Raw genomic sequence first — 21,891 nt, 5'->3', positions numbered from 1 at the left:
CCTTTAGGTGCACAGTTAGAATGTTTATTTGGGATTTTCCTTGTTTGTTGAGATAGGCCTGAATTGCTATAAACTTTCCTCTTACAACTGCTTTTGCCATATCCCATAGATTTTGGCATGTCATATTTTCATTTTCATTTGTCTCTAGGTATTTTTTGATTTCTCCTTTGATTTCTTCATTGAGCCAATCGTTGTTCAGTAGCATTTTGTTTAATGTCCGCGTTTTTGTGACTTTTCTGATTTTCTTCCTGTAGTTGATTTCTAGTTTCATACCTTTGTGGTCGTAAAAGGTGCTTGGTATTATTTTGATCTTCTTAAATTTATTGAAACTTGTTTTGTGGCCTAATATGTGATCAATCCTAGAGAATGTTCCATGTGCATTTGAAAAGAATGTGTATTCTGTGGTTTTTGGATGGAGTGTTCTATATATATGTACTAAGTCCATCTGATCTAATGTGTCATTTAATGCCAATGTTTCCTTATTGATCTTCTCTTTGGATGATCTATGCATTGGTGGAAGTGGAGTGTTAAAATCCCCTACTATTGTTGTGTTACTGTCTATTTCTCCTTTCATGTCTGTTAATAGTCGCTTTATATATTTAGGTGCTCCTATGTTGGGTGCATAGTTACATACAACTGTCATGTCCTCTTGTTGGATTGTTCCCTTTATAATGATAAAGGGTACAATAAGTAATAAATAAATGATAAAGGGATAAATGTAGTGTCCTTCTTTATCTCTTGATACAGTTTTGTTATAAGTCTATTTTGTCTCATATAAGTATTGCTACTCCCGCTTTCTTTCCTTTGTCATTTGCATGGAGTATCTCTTTCCATCCTTTCACTATCAGTTTGTGAGTGTCTTTAGTTCTGAAGTGTGTCTCTTGTATGTAGCATATATACAGGTCTTGTTTTTTTTTTATCCAATTGACCACCCTATGTCTTTTGATTGGAGAATTTAGTCCATAGACATTTAAAGTAGCTATTGATAAAAATGTATTTCTTTCCATTTTGCTGCTTTTTTTTCTAGGTGTTTTAGTAGTTCTTCTCTGTTCCTTTCTTCTTCTCTTGCTCTTTTCCCTTGTGGTTTGATGGCTTTCTTTAGTAATATGCTTGATTTCTTTCCTCTTACTTATTTGTTTACTTATTATAGGTTTTTGGTTTGTGATTGCTCTAAGGTTTCTCTATAATACTCTACGTATATTGCAATCTATATTGAGTTGATGCTCTCTTTAGCTTGACCTCTTTCTAAAAGCTCTATCTTTTACTCCCCTCTTCCCACATTTTATGTTTTTGAAATCATATCTAATCTCCTGTTTTGTGTGTGTCTATCCATCACCCTCTTATCATTGTAATACATAATTTTAGTACTTTTGCCTTTAACCTCTGTATCATCTTCATATGTGGTTCATCTGCTACCTTTATTGTATTTTTGCCTTTACTTGTGATTTTATTTCCTGGCGTTTTTTTTTGGGGGGGGGGCGATAATTTTCTTATCTCTATTTGTGGTCTTCTCTTTCCCACTTAAATAAGTCACTTCAGCATTTCTTGTAGAACTGGCTTCTTGGTGATAAACTCCTTTAATTTTTGCTTGTCTGTGAAGCTCTTTAGCTCTCCTCCCATTCTGAATGATAACCTTGTGGGATAGAGTATTCTTGGCTTGAGGTTTTTTCCTTTCAGCACTTTAAATATGTCATGCCCCTCTCTTCTAGCCTGTAGGGTTTTGGCTGAGAAGTCTGCCAATACCCTTATGGGCTTTCCTTTGTGTATGCCACTTGTTGCCTTTCTCTTGCCACTTTTAGGATTCTCTCTTTATCTTTAATTTTAGACATTTTAATTATAGTGTGTCTTGGTGTGGGTCTCTTGGTGTTCATCTTGCTTTGTGCTCTCTGTGCTTCCTGTACTTAGGTGTCTGTTTCCTTCCTTAGGTTAGGAAAGTTTTCAGCTATTATTTCTTTAAGTAGATTCTCTGCCCCTTTGTCTTTCTCTGTTCCTTCTGGGACCCCTATAATACGAATGATAGTGCACTTGATATTGTCCCAGAGTTCCCTTAGACTGTTCTCATTCTGTCTAATTCTTTTTTTCTTTTATCTGTTCTGTGTGGGTGATTTCCTCTAGTCTTTCATCCAACTTGTTGATCGGTTCTTCTGTATCATCTGCTCTGCTATTGAGTCACTCTAGTGAATTTTTCATTTCCAATATTGAGTCTTCATTTCTAACTTTTTTTTTTATATTTTCCAATTCTTTGTTAGTGTTCTCGCTGTGTTCATCCAGTCTTCTCCCAATATCTGTAAGCATCCCTATGAGTTTTTGGTTGAACTCTTTGTCAGGTAAATTGCTTACTTCTGTTTCATTTAGTTCTTTTTCTGGGTTTTGCCCTATTCCCTTGCTTGGAATATATTCCTTTGCCTCCTCATTATGCATCTTTATCTGTGCTTATATCTATGTATTAGGTGAGTCTATGTCTCCTGAGCTGGGAGAAGTGGCGTTATGTAAGAGATGGCCTTGAGGCTCAGCAGTGTGCTTCTCTCTCATCACTAGTCCAAATGATCCAGGAGTGACCCCTGTTTGGGCTACTTGTGTCCTTCTGCTGTGGCAGGGTTGCTCTTACTGCAGGTACCCAGGGAGTTAAGTCATTCTCTCCCTGGCTGGCTGATTGTAAATTGGATTTGGGGAGCCCCAGCACTGTTGGATGCAAGGTCTAATAGCACACTCCTGTTGCAGTTTTCCTGTTAATTGAGTATGTACCCAGTATAGCTGGTTGCTAGACTCAGGGGCTTACAGTTGCTGCAGGCCTCAGGCCTGTAAGGCTGTTTTCAGATCTCTTAGGATTGTAGCTGAGTGGGGCTGGCTCTAGGCATGGGAGCACCCAATTGTTTCAGGCTTTGGAAGGTACAGTCAGTCCTCTTTGTGGCTGATTGTGAAGCACAGGTCTTCATCCACTGATAAGCCCCACCCCCCCACAGGTCCACACACACCATCAATGCAGCCCTGTTCTGTGCATACTTCCTGGCCCGCTGGAGCATACCTAGTTGCTCCACTGAAGAGGCCCCCACCTCTCCACCAACTCCCCCACAGTTCACCTTGTCCTCACACAGTCCCTGCCCTATAGATGTGGAGACACTCCCTTGCCTATAGAGGATCAAGGTACCCAGTCTATGCAGTCCAACAAGTAGCCTGAGGGCTTGCTATTGGGTGGAGCCAGTCTTTATGGCAGGCTGCCTGCCCTGGCTGAACTGGATTAAATCTGCACTCTAGTAGGTGTGGCAGACCCCTTAGCTATCAGGCCAGAGGAAGAACTTCAATGGCATTTGCCAGTGTCTGTGTCAGTATTCCTGTACTAGGACACAACAATGACTGCCACCAAATTTCAGTCTCTGGAGAGGTCTCACCTCTCACTAAGATGCACCCAGAGCCTACCAGATGAGTCTCTTTTCACCAAAGAACTTTGCAGCTGTCTTTTTGGTGATTTTAGCTTGCTCTCCAAGATGGGTGAATTTGTGCATGGGCCCTTTAAGAGTCAGGTTTTTTTGGCTTTCCTCCAACAGCTTTTTGGGGCTATTCCCTGCTGCAGTTAATAGTCAGGGAAGCCAGATCATAGGACACTCATCTCAGTTGTGCTGAATGTAAAGAATGTTTATAGTAGTTAAATGCCCAAGATAAGGTCCCCACTTCTCCAGAGAGGGCTGCGTACCTTAGGATGGCTCCCACCTGGCTGGATGGGAAGCTCTGCTGCTCACCAAGGTGGCTTTTTCCACTCCAAAAGGAATTTCTGCCTCTCCCACCTCAGTCAGGACTGTCCCATCTTGTGGGGTTCTTTTCATGTGGTTTTCACTTTTCTCTCCAGTATAATTTTTCCAAAAATAGTTGTCACCTTATTGTGTTTGTGGGAGGAGGTGAATTCAGAGTCTGCCTACACTGCCATCTTGACGAGATCACTCAAGATTTACTTTTCCATTCAATGTTTTTTTACTAAGATTAAATCCATGATATTGTGTTTAGACATAGTTCATACATTTTTACTATAATATAATATTCCATTGGACAGTACATTTTATTAATTTTTCTATTGATGCAAATTTGGGTTATTGCCTGTCTTTTGCTATTTTTTAAAGAACTGTTATGGATATTTTATACACGTCTCCCTTTGCATATATGCAAAGTTTGTGTTGGGTTTGTCTTGCTACTCAAAATTGTGACCTGACCAGCAGCATCACCTGGGAGCTTAGCAAAAACATGGAATTTCCGCTCATGCCTGAAACTTTGCAATTTACCAAGATCTCTATTCTATTTTTATGCACCTTAAGATTTCAGAAACACTGTAGAAAGGGAATTACTGGGTTATAAGTTATATGAAATTTTAAGTTTCTAAAATAATACCAAATTATTTATTTAAGAGTTGTACTAATTTACATTCATACCATTAATAAATAAGAATGGTTACATCTCCAATCCTTTAAATTGTCAAACAATTTTTGACAATTGAATAAGCAAAAATAATGTCTTTTTGTGGTTTTTAACTTATGTTTCCCTAATTTACAATGAGTTGCACATCCCTTCATGTTTTTGGGGGGGAGGTGGAGTCACAGTATTTTCTGTCAAACCCTTTTTCAGGATTTTTGCCCATTTCAAAATTGGAATGTCTGCCTTTTTCTTATTGATTTGGAGAGGTTCTTTATATATTCTTGTTGTTAATCCTTGATAGGTTACTTATGTTGTAATTATCTTATCTTGATTTGTCTTTGCATTCACTTCCTTTTACAATATTTTTTGATGAATAGAAGGTCTTAATAATAGCATAGTTAATTTCATCAATCTCGTCCTTAATGATTTGTCTTAAGAAAACATTCCTGACCCCACATCAGAAATATATTCATTTTTCTTTTCTTCTAAACTTTTTAAAGTTTGGTGTTTGACATTTAAGTTTTTAATCTATTTGGAATTGGTTTTTGTATATGAAATGAAAAATCCAAGTTTATCTTTTTTCCTTGTGGGTTACCAATTTTTCCTGTTATTTTTACTGACTAGTTTCTACTCTCCTTAGTGATATGCAATGGTGTCTCATATATCAAATTTCCATATAAATGTGAATATGCTGATACATTTTCTATTCTATACTATTGGTCAATTTTCCTATTTTTGGCCAGTACTACATTATCTTAATTATTATAACTTTACATTTTCTTATAGTTGGACAAGTCTTCCATCATTTTTCATCAGATATGTCTTGGCTATTTTTGGTCCTTTGCCTTTCCACATAAGTTTTAGAATCAGTTGTCAAGTTCCCAAAATAACTACACCAAAAGTCTTTTCTGCTTCTTGTACATGTCAGTTTCTCTCTAGTGTCTCCCCTGGCAGGCCTCTGCAGACAAAAACATCTAGGAACTGTAGTTCATGGAGACCAATGTCCAGCAACAGAGACTATAAAGATATGGCGTTGGATCTGAGACGCAATAAATAAATAAGTGGCACTTTCTCTCGTTATTTCTAATAATGTGGCTGTAGAATCTTTTATGTTTTCTATGTATAAAATTACATGATTTGCAAAACTTTGGAGCTGTATTCTCCTCTTTTACTTCTTAATGCATTCCATTTCTTTTTCTTTTTCTAATGTGTTGCGCAGTTCTGCCAATAATCTGTTGAGCAGAGGTAGTGATATTGAATATCTTTTCTTTATTCCATATTTTAAAGGAAATCATTTTCATCTAAATTGAATATTTATTAAATTAATTTCCAATTCAGTAACAGGATCAAAGGGTATAAATTATACTTGAATTACTAATATCACAGATTTAAACTCATTTTGATATGCAATATTTTCACTATTATTTTACTATAATTTTAGATTTCTATTCTGATTACTTCTTTGACCAATAAGTGTTTTAGATTTGTTTTATGAATTTCCAAATATATGTGAATTATATTTTTATTATTTTTTCAACTTCTGATATAATTTATGAATTGCGAATGGAAATTTGTTGAAACAAATTTGGGTTTGTGGTCAAGTATATATCAATTTTTATAAATGCTCTATTTGAACTTGAGAAGAATGCTAATTCTCTAATTATATTAATCCATTTTGTATAACAAATTGTTAGTCACAGGAGCACTGATGTTGTGAAAAGCTTTAATGATAAGAACAACAAGAGCAAAATTCTTACAAGTGAGCCTCATCTCTGCATTTTAATAGCTATGTCATGCTAGCAGAGAGCTTCATCCTCTCAGTTTCAGTTTTAAAATTATGATAATCCACACTGGACAGTGAGAAATGTTCAATGAACGCCTATAGGTGAGAGTGCCATACAAATAGAAGATTTTTCATTCATTCAACATAAATTTATTGAAAACCTGTTATGTATGGCATTCTCCTGAGCACTAGGAAGAAAGCTTGAAGGAAAGAAGCACATTGCCTTTGTGGAGTGTAATTTTAATTGTGGGGATATGAATACATACATACATATATTGTGCTTAATATAATGTCATTTTCTAACGAATATTAAAGTAAATAAATAAATAAAGCAGGGTGAAGAACAGAGTGACCAAGTGTGCTTTTTTATATGGGGTGATTCGTGAAAGCCACTCAAAGCAGATGACTTTGAACAGAGATCAGATTAAGTTAGGAAATACACTGTATCTATAGCTGGGGCACTGCAGAGACAAAGGCAAGAAACCTGAGCCAAGAATATATTTGGCATGTTCAAGGAACAAGGCGACCAGTGTGTTGGAGAGGAGTGGGCAAGAAGAGTGATAAGGAAACATCACCTTGAAGGTCATGATAAGGGCTTCAAATTTTAAGTGTGATGAGAAGGTATTCCAGGTAAGTACCTTGGGGTAGGACATAATCTGATTTACGTTTTTCAAGGCTCTTCCTGGCTGTTATTTGAGAGTAAACTGTAAGATTCCACCTTTGAGTCCAGTTTGAAATCCATTAGAAGACTATTGCATTAGTCCAGAAGAGAGATGGCGGTGGATTGGACTAGCAGTGGCAAACAGTCAGATTTGTGACATATTTTGAGGATCTAGCCAGAAAATTTGTTGAGAGATTGGATGTGAGAAAATAGGTTAGTATTCCTATATCCTATATCCCAAGTTTTGAAGCAGAGAACACTGTTAAAAATAGATTTACTAGAGAGAAGTGGATGATCCCCATGAATAAAGTAAATTGAGAGGTTTTATGTAAAGTTAAAGACACCAAAACAGAAGCAGTTGTACTGGAGCTTGCCAGAAAAGGCCTGGCTCAAGATTGACCATTGTGATTTGCTTTTGCCCACCACAGCTTGATTCCAGTAACTCTATTCAACACCCACTTCCTCAGAGCTTACCACTAGGCCCTGTATTTTCTCAGAGCTGGGAAGAGGGAATTTACAGATGCACATGGAAACACATCTAAGCACCTCTTAATGCCATAGCTCCCCTGGGACTTACAGAGTTAGAACATGCACTCCGACAGTAGAGATCTGTTCTCAAAGGAGGGTTACAACACTTAAAACATGTCTGACCTTACGTCCTGTTTTTTCTCCCTGATAAGTAGGAGTGTACTATGTAGCTGTTATTTGAACTAAAGTTATACATAAAGAGCATTTCCAGAAGTATCTAATAGATAACAAAATTTAAATAAATATAGGTTTCTTCCTCAGAAAGTCTTTCCTCATCACCTAATCAAAAATCACCACTCCCTCTGATCCTTTCAGGTAGTTTATTTTTTGTCATAACACTTATCACTACATGACGTCATGTCACAAAGTATGTGCTTGTCTGCTTATTGTTTGAATTCCTTACAAATGTCAACTTTCTTAGGAGAGGACCTTGTTGGTCTTGTTCGCTACTGAATCCCTAACATCTAAGCCATTCCTGGGGTTTAGTAGAAGCTCAATAAAAAATTTGTTGAATGCATTAATGGAAAAGTTACAGACAGAGGCACAACAGAGGGAGTTGTTAATTCTAGCTCAGAACTTTGATAAAGAATTTTGATTTTTATGATAAAGGATTTTCTTTTTATGATAAAGGATATTAATTCTATCTGAGGAGGTTCAAAGGGATTTATGGCAAAGCAACAGAGTAGCTTAAGGTGAGTCTTGAAAGACATGTAGGTGTTTCCAAGTGCAGGGGCATAAAGAGACTCCAGGAGGAAAGGAAGCAAAGAGTTTTCATAGACACAGAGCAAAATCAGCTGAAAATTGGTAAGTATGGTTGCAGTATCAAGTGATTTAATACGGTGTATGGTGGGGTCTGGCAAGGCCTGGTAAGAGATGAGGCTCTAGAGACAACAAAGGACTAGATCATAAAGGGTCTTTGATATCCTGGGATGTTTTGAATGCTGCATTGTGGAGCCTGGGTCTCATCCTGAAAATGATGGTTTATCATTAAATAGTTTTAAGCAGATAAATAACAAAGGGCCAGGTTTATATATTAGAAAACTCACTCCAGTAACTTTGTGGATAACGAAGTTAGGCAAAACATGAGAACCTTCAGAAATATAGATGAAAATTGAGCAAATCTTAAAATAAAGCAGTGGCAGTGGGGAGATAGAGGGGTTTATTTGAGGCACAATCCATAAGTAAGGCAGCTAAAGTTCTTGAATATATTGTTTTTGCTGAGGAAGATTTGCCCTGAGCTAACATCTGTTGCCAATCTTCCTCTATTTTGTGTGTGAGCCACTGCTACAGCATGGCCTCTGACAGAGGAGTGGCATAGATCCGTGCCTGGGAACTGAACCCGGGCCACCAAAGAGAAGTGTGCAGAACTTAACCTCTAGGCCACCAGGGCTGGCCCGAATATTTTTAAAACATAGAAAATATTTCCTTTTGTGGAATGGCAGGTATATTTTAAAGGGACAAGACACACATGTAGGTGATACTCTCTGGGCCAAGCAATATGTGAAAGAGGAGCTACTACACAGTAGAAGTGGAAGCTTGGGGCTATCAAAGTGAGATGAAGATGCATGGGAACTCACACATTTTATATGGTCTAGATTTGTAATTTTCCCTACCTGTATTGTAGTTCAATTTCTTATACCTTATTAAGAAATAAAATCTCCTGAATGCATGAGTGAATAAATAAATATAACTAATGAGATATTTTAAAAACGTATTTTTATTTATTTCATATACATATGGCATATCTACTTTAAGTTTTTTAACATTGTATTTTAAATACATTTTTGGTTCTAGTTAGTAAAGTTGCTTTAGAGTTCACTTCAAATCGAATGAGCACTTTCTTTTACTTGTAAGTAAAATGCTAAGCACGTATTTAGGATGATTGCAAAATTCAACCAAGGAAAAATCCAAGGCCATCATTATGATAAAATTACAGCCATAGAAAAAACAGAACCCCAAACTTAAAAGATCACAAGGAAAAAAATTCATAATCTTTTGTGAAACCAACCTTTTAAACTCTCCAGTATTTCTGAAAACAGCTATTACCAGCTGGGAAACTTTTAACTAAGAAATCAACATTCCTCTGACTCATTTAGTGGTCTATCATCCATCTGTATTTTTCGTACTTATTAGGGCATGATAATTCCTCTCAAAGCCTGAGAACATCACAGTTCTCCTTCACCATAAAGACACGACCTAGCCCTGATTTTCAATGGAGGTGTTGAGAATAAAGATGGGCTTTTCTCATTTTTCCATTTTTTCCTCAAGTAGCGTCTACAGTTAAGTCTCCCATCAATCAGTCTTAGGAAAAAAAAAATCCATAAGCATCATTGCTTTAATCCATTCATGGGGTTGTTTAGCTAAGAGACAAAGTCAGAATCATTGTTGTTAGTGAGACAGTAGAGAGAACTTCCTGTTTTAAATTCACCATATTGGTGACGATTTCTCCTAGGTGCCTTCTTAAAAATTTAATCAAAGTAAATCCTAAGATATCTCTCCTGATAGAGTACCAGTTGGGCCACTCTGGAGAGAAAGGAGCCTAGTACATAAGAAATATCTATAAAGCAGCTCTCAAGGTAGGTGAGGGGCAGAAGTGTCTCATGACATCTTCATGAAGTTTTTTCTTTGAGGAAAATTAGCCCTGAGCTAACATCTGTGCTTATCTTCCTCTATTTTATATGTGGGACACCTGCCACACCATGGCTTGATGAGCAGTGTATAGGTCCTCGCCCAGGATCTGGGCCGGCGAACCCTGGGCCACCGAAGTGGAGCATACAAACTTAACTATCAAGCCACGGGTCCGGCCCTATGAAGTTAGCATTTTTATTCCTTGCTTAGCGATGAAGAAACTGAGGGTTAGAGTGCTTAAATCAATTAGAATATGGGAAAAATAATATTCACTCTCATGTATGTATATTGCAAAAAACTGGCTTCTTTCTGTTCTGCTTCCCTAGAGAAAAGGTCTCCTCTGCTTTTTATCTATTTGGAATTTCAATGATTTGGTCCCACTAAGTCAGTGTTTCTAAAGATATGTATCACTGACCACCAGTATAAGGATAGCCATGAAAGTTCTTTAAAAATGTGGAATCCTGCATTGCATAACTTACTGAGTCTGTATATCTGGGACGTTATGTCTGGTAATCTGCATTTAGAAAAGCATTTCAACATGCCAATTATACACTGAAATGTTGAAAAACACTACCCTAAGTGGGGTGGAAGTGGGGGGATGAGGAAGAGTAGATAAAGATAGTCTCCAATATTCTTTCCTCCTTGGGGCTGTCACAATGAGTGAAGGAGCAAGCAGGAAGCTTCTCTTCTCCAGCTCTGCTCTGGAGAAATGGAGTCTGGCTTCTAGAAAGGGGAGCTGTGACAAAACAGGATCTAACCAGTGTCTTCCCCAGATGCTTCTGCAAGAAAGTGTCACTTTGTGCTTCATTTGGTCCTTGTCAACTAACCATGACTACAAAAGGAGTTGCTCTTTTAAAAGTTACAGTTTTGCTTTTTAGGCTTAAGAACAACATATGACTTTAGAAAGAGAGAAATCAAAGGCTTTTACACATGTAGGCTGTCAGCTAACAAGATGTTTTCCCTAAGTGATATAGAGACAAAGCTCACTCAAGTCTGTAACATTCTTTCTAAAAGAGAATTTATGGCACATTCTCTACTACCTACCTCAGAGTAGCTACCAAGAGATTGATGGTGAATTGGTATAGATAGGGCAAGGAAATTTTATTTCCATTTCTTCTGTGTTATAGTTTCAATGAGAGAAAATAGATTTTAAGCTCATACCAAGAAATGACCTGAAAGTACTATCACAGCTCAAGGAACTTACCTTTATGTAGAAAAGACAAGACAATAAAAATTACACAGTGTACTTAACATAATGTACACCTCCACATCTGCCAGTCAACTTAGTCTTAATTGATAATGGGCTTTTGATGATAGCTCATTTTATCATAGGATAGAGTTCACTAAAAATGCTCTGTTAAAACACATTATGCTTTAGAGAGATGCTTCAGTCACCTAGGGAAGACCCCAAATCAATTTCCATGTCTAGTGCTTTGTTTTCAAGTTGTACTTGCTTACAGGAACCAAGGCAGAACGTTGCCACATGGCCAAACCACAGAAAGGGTCCAAACCAGAAAGGTCCAGAATGGTGATGGGGTGCTGTATGCAAAAGGAACTGTGTGCAAAGGTGTCATGGGCAAGAAGGAAAGATCTGTGCATGCCCCAAACGCCCCTGCCCCAGAGATGACGAGGAGACTCCTTGCCCTTCACATCCCATAAAGACACTGCTCACCTTCCCTTCCAGGAGAAGGTGTTTTAGAGCATGAGCTCTACTGCCTCCATTCGTGGATGAATGAATAACATTTCTGCTCTGCTATCCTCATTTTATTAGCAAGAGTGGCTCTAGGCAAAAAGACCCACTTGCAGGTCACCAGTAGCTTAGGGCTCAGTAACACTTTCTTTCTTTTAGGCAGATTTGATACTATATATGCACTCATAAGGGATGAGTATAGTTTTGATTGCACAACATTTGGCTCTGCACGTATGCTGTATTGTTAACTTGATAAGGTAGAAGTTAGTTTTATAAATTATATACCCTACTATTTCCCATTGTATAGAATCATAGATATCCACAATACAGAAAGCTGAAACCTGTTGTTACTGGATTATAAACTGTTACTAATATATTGACTTCAAAATAAATTGATTTTTAAAGTCTCATTTTCAGAAACATTTATATATCTTCAACATTTTCAATCCTGGGAGTTATCCACCATTTTGCTTAAGAATCAAGCAGTGATTGATGAGATCTCACGGCAGCTTCTTATTTAATAGAACATCATTGCGTATGAACTAGTAAACCCACAGAAATGAGAATAATGGCAAATACCCAAGCAAAGTGTGAGATTTAAGAACTACAATATTGTGATTTATTAGAAATACATATTTGGTCACTCAGATGACCAAATTACATTTCTCATATATATTTGCTCTTTGTCCATGGTTCCTGGCTCACAGCTTCTAAAACCTTTGGAATTTCCTGTGACAAGACTGACAAATATGTCTTTTTTATGTTGATGAGGTAACTTTTGGAGAGCCCTTAGGTAACCTAAGGATGGGAGCTGGTTGCCGGGAGAATTAACTGAGTAATTAGAGGGTTGGAACTTTCATTCTCTCCTCCTCACCTCCAGCGAAGCCAGAGGGGCTGCAGATGAGTTCAATTGTAGTGGCCAGTGATTTAACCCATCACGTGTTTGTAATGAAGCTTCTATAAAAACCCGAAAGGGAAAGGTTCGGAGAGCTTCCAAATTGATGAACAAGTGGAGATTTGGGGAGACTGGAGCTCTTGAAGAGGGCATGGAAGCTCAGTGCCCTTCCCTCATACCTTGCACTATACTTCACTTCTGTCTGGCTGTTCCTGACATATATCCTTTTAATAGACCAGTATTCTAGTGAGTAAATATGTTTCCTGAGTTCTGTGAGCTGCTCTAACAAATTAACCGAACTGAAGGAGGGGGTCTTGGGAACCTCTCATCCATAGCCAGTTGGTCAGAAGTACAGGTAAACTACCCGAGCTTGTGACTGGCATCTAAAGTGGGGGTGGAGGGAGGTGCAGTCTTGTAGGACTGAACCCTTCATCCATGGAATCTGAGGCTGTCTCTAGGTAGATAGTGTCACAATTGAATTGAATTGTAGGACACCCAGTTGATGTCCAGAGAATTGCTTGGTGGGGCAAGAGGAGAAATCCCTCCACCCTGCAAATGGGAATCGGATCTGTACACTTTTAAGGACACTATTGTAAGATACGTTTAGAAACTCTTAGGATGTGGATGCTAGAAGCAGACAGTTTATTTAAAAATTCTACTTAAGATAAGTAAACTATTGCAGGCTAGACATATTTTTTTGAATTCGAATCTATTATTTTATATATTTTAGAAATGAGAGATTGGAATTTCACAAAAAGTCAAACACAGTGATGCCATTTGCTATGTTTTATTTTGCTATTAGCTTGTTAAACATAACATGCAAATAATCAAAAAGAAACATACATGGGACTTAGAGTGAAATAATTCTAGAAAAGAAAAGTTTCACTAGGTAACTACATGAATTTTTAATACTAAAAATACTGCTTTAAGTGTATGCGGCTTAATGAATTTTGTCTAGTACTTTGCATAATCATTGATCTCAAAATTTACCACCTATTTTTCAGCAAAACAAATTTGAACATTAAAATTTGAGCATTTAAAAATTGAGATGGTTTGCTCAAGACAGTAAACACCCATTTGTATGTAGTCCATGCTTTTTGGCACATTAACTTAAGATTAAGGAATTACAAAACTTGGCTGACTTCCATACAACCAGTAAAAGGCTTTGTACATCATTTGACGGTAGAGATGTGGAAAACACTAAATTTACAAATACAGCATTAAGTTTGTTGTCTGTGTGTGTGTATGTGTCTGTGCTTGTGATGAAATAGGCCTGCCTTTCATCTTTTCTTTTAAAAAAAGTAGTAAAATGTTTACAAAACATTTTCCCTCGGAATTTAAAATTCATGGAAGTAATAAACAACAAAAATGAATATTATGAAACATTATGAAATATTATGAAAACTGACACACAAAAAAACATAACCATAAAATGTTGCTCCAGGATACACCTCAATATAATTGGAATTAGTTGATATTAAGTAACAGTGATTTCATTTGCTACGCGTAGACATTCATACATATCAGGTGGCAGACTAGTATGGGTGAGGCGATTGCCATCCAAACGCAAATGCTTGATCTTGGAGTAGGATAGAGGTCCCAGGATCTTACAGAAGCTCTTTACTTCAAACTCTGTAAATTAAAGAATGGAAAACTTTAATCATTTCTTTTTTGAGTACACAGGCTTTGAGATAATCATTTAAAAAATTCCTCAAATCCATAATATCTAATAGGACTTCTTCCCACTTATTTGATGTATCTTTGAATTTGAAGCTACTAAAGGTATATGTCAGGCTACCAAATGACACAGCAATATTTAGTAAAGAATTCCCATGGTAGATCGGGACATTCAATGGAATTTTTCAAAGAACAGAACTTATTTAGGTTCTTGATTTAGAAATATTTGATTTTAGAAAGACATTCAATTAGTGCATCATGTTATCTAAGCAATCTTTCAAAATATTTAGTCTAGCCTGAAGAAATCTCAGATTGGTGCTGTTGTATGAACAATCTCACCAATATAAACACCCTGGAGTTTTTCATCTTAAAATAAGAGAGGTTAACTAGATAAACTCTAAAGAGTTTTCCAACAACCACACTCTATGGCAATGATTCAAAACTACAAAGCAAAAACCAAAGCATGGAATGTCCACCATCTGAGCCCATGTTCTTTTTTCTGTGGTCAAAAAGCTGCCACAAATGAAAAACTGATTTAGTTCTTAAGAGAAACTAAGATTTACGAGACGGCATGATCTATGTGTATACATGGTCTATTTTGCCCAAGTCTATTTCAGATTAACATTATCTGATCTTCTATGTTGTTATTTTCTTTCATTCTCAAATTCTACTTAACAGTGACTTGAGTGAAAGCCTAAACACACTTTCCTTAAGATGTTGTCTTAAATAACTCGTCAGTCAAATTCCAGAGATTCTTCTTATGGTACCTACCTCTGAGAATGGATGGAACAGTGGAAAAAACATGGGCTTAAGCCTACATTAGTTTTCTGCCTCTGCCATTTACCATCCAAGTGACTGTGGAACATTTATTTGATCTGTTTGTTAGATATAACATATCTATCACACTGTTTTGCATGAAGATTAAACTAAAATATGTAAAGCACTTCACAAAGTGCTAGCACATAATATGTAATAAATAATTATTGGCCTCCTTTTAATTTTTTTCTTTTTTCCAAATTACATTAGGAACATCTACAATTAGGCTAATGCTTACAGTTGCAAGTTTGAAATACGAGAAATATTTTTTGGCTATATATTTCCTAGTATTAGAAAAATATTAAGAGGCTCCTTTTATCTTAAAAGAATGCAGACAATTGATATGCATAATTATTATGTGGCAAAATAAGCCATATTGAAGACATACATGCAAAGTCAAATGACAAGAATACCTAAAATGTATATACCTAAATATCAAGGATAAGGAAGGAAGAAAAGTAACAACTCGTTTTCAAATGACCACATGTGCTAGGCACGGTGGTTTCAAATCTCAGCTTGGCACTGAGTGGCTGTTGGCATTTGTCCCATAGACTACCTTTCCCATCTCCTTCATTGGCTCTTCCTTCTTTTACTCATGCAATGAAAACTGGTCTTTACACCTCCAAATGCTCCTATGTCTGTATCTCTCCCCTTTCTTGTCTCAGAGTAGGAGGTAGTCTCGCTCTCGGCTAACCTCCACCCACCAAATCTAATGGATTTCTTCGCCTTCTCACACCTTAAATCTGGTTAACGTTTTGGCCTGAGTATCCTTCCTCTTAACCACAAATGTTTATAATGTGGGACCGTATATTGCCACATAGTGAATTTTCCACTGGAAAGGACTGTAAGAGTTCAGCTCTGATAGCTTTACTGTGTATTGTATGACAAACAAGCTTTCCAGATACGAGAAAGAACAGGTGGCATTTCAGAGTTGGCAATCATGGACTGCTTCATGAGAACACCCCAATTCTGCTACATAAAATTGTTGTAGAATTACAAAGTATCATATTAACAAGGCACATTGTAATTTTTCTGATACGTATGTCAATATCCTTATCCTATAACAAGTGAACCGACTTTCATGGTATAAAAATGTTCAATTTCAATAGACTATTTTTCAGATAGAATTGTTTTATGTGTGAATCAGTGCTTCCCAATTGATTTTTGATTTAACAAACTTTATCCATGAATAATAGGTTTTCTCTTCTGCCAACCTTTATTAAACAGTAAGGTGGGGAATGGGATATGTCAGTTTCCCACCTGAATTTGTATAGCTTAAATTGAAAATGTCCCAGAAGACCAGATGAGTGCATAAACAGCCCAAGTGGATCGGATCAAACTCCCACTCAGAAGATAAATGGAAATAAACTATGGCAACAAGAGAAAGGAAGGAGAAGCTGTGGCAAAATCAAATGAGGCAAAGGCTTGTATATAAGAAAATGGGCTCTGTAATGCTATTACAAAAATGTTCCAAACCCTCATCATATTCCTTCCCTCCTTAATCATTCTCAGTCCTCATAAGAACACAGTAAAGAGCATGCACACCATACCAGGGAACAAAGAGAGACGATGATCATGATAGTAATATGTTGAGTCCCAAGTAATCATGTCAGAGAAGACCATGAGTACAGACAGGCTGCTCTGAGGACAAGCAGAAGGGCGATTTGAAGCCTCTCCTAGCTGTGCCTCTTCTGGACTTATTTATTCCTCCCTCAGCTAGATCTTGCCAAGGAAAAAATGTAGAACACAAATCTAAGTCATGAAGGAGGCAAATAGTAACAGATAAATGGCAAGAGATAACTCAGCAGGATTAATTAGCCTTGAATATTAAATTTGAAGAAATTAGTGTTTAAATTCTATGATCTCAATGGTTTCTTATCTGGATACTCCAAAGAAAGGCCAGATATTGGATAAATAACTGAGCTAGAATTCTTCCATCTTTGAATTGGAGGGATATTTTATTGGCATTTTCATTGTTTTTTTTTTCTTTTTTTAAAAACAGAGACAGATGCAATATTTGTGTTACACAGCTTAGGCATTTAAAACTTGAGGAAATAGCAATGAAACACAGGCACAGCTTTCTACTTACTTTCAAGTTCATTGACCTCCAGGTAATAATTTTCAAGGTTTTCATTGACAGTCGGTATGTTTTTAAGCTTGTTATAGGAGAGATCCAGCTCAAGCAGAGAGGAGACATTAAAAGAATTTCCAGGTATTCCACCATCAGCTAGCTCATTATGAGATAAACGTAGATACTGCAGTCCATTAAAACGCTTGAAATACTCATCAGGGATGTTGCTGATCTTATTGTTGTCTAAATAGAGAGTCAGAAGAGAGACGGGGAGACCTGTAGGCAGTTTGCTCATCTGATTGAAGCTCAAGTCAAGGTACTCAAGGGACTTAAGACCTCTAAAAGCAGCTGAAATGGCATCCTCTTTCAGTTGATTGTGTTGAAGATGGACCATGGTCAGGTTTACCAGTCCATCAAAGGAGCCGAGCTTCGTGATCTTGTTGTGAGTAAGCTGCAGGTCCACCAGAGATTTGGGAAGTGGGCCCACAGACTCTGTCAGATTGTTGTGATTTATGTGCAGCTTCTTCAGTTGTTTCAATTTAGAGAAAACTCTTCCTTTTATCTTGGAATTTTCTAGGAGGTTATGATCTAGAATGAGCCACTGTAGATCGGTTACATTTTCAAAGGCCTTTTCATCAATATGGTCAATCTGGTTATTCCGAAGGTAAAGGTACTTAATTCCAGGAGGCACCATTGGCACACTTTTCAGTTTCAGTTCATCGCAATACATGGCTGTTGGATAGCTTTCAGGGCAGTTACATTCTGGTGCACAGTTTGGTGATGATCGCCCATAAATCGATAGGGGGATACTGTAATCATAATCGTCGTAGTAGTAGCCGCTGGTACCACTGATCAATGCCAAGAGGAAAATAAACGCACCTGGATTCATTTTTGGGAAATGCTTTGAATCCTAAATAAAGTGGAAACATATTATTATAAGATAGTATAGTTTCAGGTAAAGGATATTTGATTTGCAATGTTCAATGCACCAGCAAAGGTGTATTTTACTATTTTATAGTGCTTTTTTAGTGCATCTAACAATGTCTTAATTTTTATTCAAGTGTGAGGATAAGGATGTAGATTTACAACTTGTGGGGTGGTGAACAAGTTTCAGATTAGATTGCATATACATACGCCCCCTTCTGGGTGAGTCAGGCCTTATTGTTCCCGTCAGTCTTTCTAGGTCTTTCCTTAATTAAATGCCTTCCTACAAGAGGTTTCTGGGTGGTGCCCATTGACCACCATGGTAAAACATTGCTTTCAGAACACTCTTCAAAACCAGAAGAAATAAAAATGAGAAGACAGTTGTCAACTGTACCCACTACCTTATCATTCAATATCATTAAAATGTCTCATTAAGAAGACCCTTCCTGGGAACATGGGCAATCTGTGGTTTTGCCTGGAGGAAAGCTGTTCTTATGTGTGTGTGTTGGGGGAGGGCAGAGCAGGGGGGTTGACATTCCTTTAAAAACATCTGGTTATTGTTGTTGGTTCTGAGAAAGGGGATCAGAATTCTTTGTGGAGGTGCGTGTGCATATTATTCCATTTTTGGTTTAACATTCCATACTTTAAAGCACATTACAAAACTGTGTTCTGCAATTAATACTTAGTCTATTAGTTTTAGCAAAACTACTGCTTATTAGTCAGGGAAATGTCACAAATTCTAAAAATGTTTAAACCTAGAAAGAGATCTAACTGGCAGAGAAAGATTCTTTTCCAAGTTTTGAATTAAAGTTCTCTTTTCTCTCAATAACTCAGAAGTTTTCTACTCCCTTCATGCCAAAATTTAAGATGGCATGATTCACTTCTCTGGATTTTAGTGATCTCACAGAATGGAAGTGGGAGAGAGATGGGAACTGAGGGAGGTCTGTATGTAACAGTGGCATTAGGAGCCATGTAGGAAAGGATAAAACTGAGACTAGATAAATTAAAAACAATTTATAACAGTGAAACACATTTCTAAGGTGAGGCTCAGTAAAGTACATTTCAGTTGCTTGGGGAAGTATGGGTCAGCAATCAAGGTAAAGAGAAATAAGATATAAGAATTGGACTTTTGTAGAGTGAAGAGTTATGGCTGAGGAGAAGTTGGTAACTCTGGGAAGGAGCTCATTCATGTGAAGCAGGATCCACATTCCAATAGATAACCATAAAATAATATATCTTCCTGTGAGAAATGCGCTACAAGTTTTTGGACCTAGGTAGTTTGAGATAAGTAGGATTTTTTAGTATCCAGAATTTTAAACATACTTTTCTTTGCTTTAATTTAGGATTATGAAGTACTTTATTTTAGCAGATGAAACACACTCAAAAAGTTGTTAGAATCACTTTGATAGCTGACATAATGTAACATGTAGCCAGATTTATAGTAAATTATTCCCTAAGATTATGATGGAATCATTTAATTCAGTTGACAGGACTTAGCCATGAGAACAATTACACAGTACTAACGTAATTATAAGATTCTTTATAAGTTACAGGATGTAAATGATTTGTCTTGCTTCATTAATAAGCTTCCACCTTATTTCAAATAAAGTATAAACCAAAATAGTCATGGTAACTATAATACGTGTATTGAATAGTGATGAAAAAATGTTTCCATATTTTTTGGCCGAGTAAAAACACAGGCTCTGAATTCAGAGAGTTTGTAACCATATAGTGACTCCATTGTGAAGGAAAATCACACTCTACTTTCCCCTCAGTTTTTTCAAATACCTGTGGCTATGGAGGAAATGCTTTTTGCAAAAAGTAAATCATGTTTCCCAGAATTTCTTTAAAACATGTTCCTTAAGATACACATCCAAAAAACTCTTTAAAAGTAACAAAGTAGAAATAAATAATCCATAAGTGCCTATGTATTTTAGCTCACATTTTACAACATAAAATGTTTATGACAAGTTGTAACAAAAGATAACAATATACTTGTTGCAAAATATTTTGAATACTGATGGAAGTGGCTTTTCTTTGTTCCAAAAGTAGGTTTGAACAATACTAACATCTCTCTATAACTAATTAGCATAAAAATAACAAACATTTTAATTGCTACACTATTTCACTGTCTAGTTTAAATATTTTCTCATTCCAAGCTTGAAACTTTTTATAACTTCCTTTGCCAAGCAATACAGTATATACTGTATAAAATTTATCTCAAATCCATAAATCATAGAATGCATATTAAGCAAAATGTGAAAGTAAATGCTCAAAACTGGATTTGCTGTTGACTCGCAGTTGGTAAAGTTGCTCTGGAATATTTTCTGTTCCTGTTACAATAAACACTGTCCCAAACAGCATCCCCAGTGCTATAGTTAAAACAGCACTTACCTTACTGTCTTGACACTGCTTTCGTTAATTCTTAAAGCAGATGCACTATGGACAAGAATCCACCAATATATGCTGTAAACTCTGTCAGGACGGAACTGGCTGCCAGATTCTTAGTGATACAAGAGCTGAAGGGGGGAAAATCCAGCCCAGTCACGCCAGTCTCTGAATGGAGTTATGTCATTGTGGGGATCTTGTGGTGTGGCATGTGAACACTCTGCTCTCTAACGAAGTGCAGGTGGACGTCGTGAGCAAAGGCTGCCCGGCTCATTCCCTATGGAATGGGAGATACGTGCTTAACAAGCTCAAATACCATAGCTTTTAACCAAGAACTGAGTCCTGCTGCGAAGGAGGTTTCTACAGTGAGAACATTTCTCTTACAAAGCTCTTTCCTTCTGTAGCTGTGGCAACAATTAAATGTGATTCTCTCAACCAACTATCGTGTTCACATAGAGGTTTAATAAATCATAGATCAAATAATTTCAGGAAAATACAAATACAAAGCAGGGTCTAGAGGAATTGAATCCTTTTTGCCCACTACTCTTGAAATCTATATTGATTTACTTGGAATAACTTAATTTTGGCCAGGAAGGTAACTACACTAGTTTCTAAAATATGAAAAATGCTTCATTTACTCTCTGATACAAGTGATAAATATCAACATTTCTGGTTTGCTTATTATGTTAAGGGGACTCATTTTATGCTATTCAGGTCTGGAACCAATCAGCTATGTCCTGCCTGTTTCTTATTTTGTGGATTTAATTTAGGAATTCATCCAAAACCTTACTTGGGGATAGTATTCTATAGCTTAATGCCAAAAAGCATAAAAGAACATGAAAAAAAATGTGTACTAAAAATATCACAAGGCAATAATCTTTTATACTGTCATTGCATGCTAGCAATATATTTTTTTTTAAAAAAACTAAAAGTTATGCAAAGCTGTAATCGCCCAAAGGCTTGTTTGATTTATCTATTATTGTCAGTTTCTGATGCATGCTTCTAGCAAGTGAAAGATCTACTCAATTCCTTGCCTATTTCCATTGTGATTGTATCAGCTGTATTTACAGGATCTTTTTCCTCCAGAATTTTCATTTCCTCATGTTTAAAAGAACTCTTAGTACCAGATATTTTAATATAAGTTGCCACATTGTAAGATCTCTCCCTTTTAAAATAACTTAAATATGTCACTTTTTAGCTATGAGACCTTTGGAAAGTTATTTAATTTCTGTGACTCTAATGCATTTGTCTTAAAAATTAGTATTAGAATAAACACCTTATTTTTGTCATAGAACTGTTTGAAAACAAAAGATAGTCTTCCTTAAGTAACTCAGAATTGTAAGGTGATTCACAGTATGACATTTTATTATTATCATTTTAAGAACATTATAGAAAGGCTTTAGTTTTGTAATAGAGGAAAAAAATAAAC

The 21,891-nt window shown here is 36.6% G+C and overlaps 1 protein-coding gene across 1 annotated transcript; it reads right to left on the bottom strand.

Moving 5' to 3' along the window:
- Positions 1-13,357: 13,357 nt before the first annotated feature.
- On the bottom strand, positions 13,358-20,753 carry LUM (lumican). Its single transcript, XM_046646280.1, has 3 exons — positions 20,469-20,753; positions 17,169-18,060; positions 13,358-14,218 (listed from the first exon to the last, which is right to left on the bottom strand). The coding sequence occupies exons 2-3, from the start codon at positions 18,037-18,039 to the stop codon at positions 14,064-14,066; spliced, it is 1,026 nt and encodes a 341-aa protein (XP_046502236.1). The 5' UTR covers positions 18,040-18,060; positions 20,469-20,753; the 3' UTR covers positions 13,358-14,063.
- Positions 20,754-21,891: the final 1,138 nt, after the last annotated feature.

Source organism: Equus quagga, chromosome 19 (genome assembly GCF_021613505.1).
Source record: "Equus quagga isolate Etosha38 chromosome 19, UCLA_HA_Equagga_1.0, whole genome shotgun sequence".
In the NCBI taxonomy this organism is placed as follows: domain Eukaryota; kingdom Metazoa; phylum Chordata; class Mammalia; order Perissodactyla; family Equidae; genus Equus; species Equus quagga.
The sequence above is the reverse complement of the archived record's forward strand: the minus strand, read 5'-3'. Positions and strand labels throughout refer to the sequence as shown.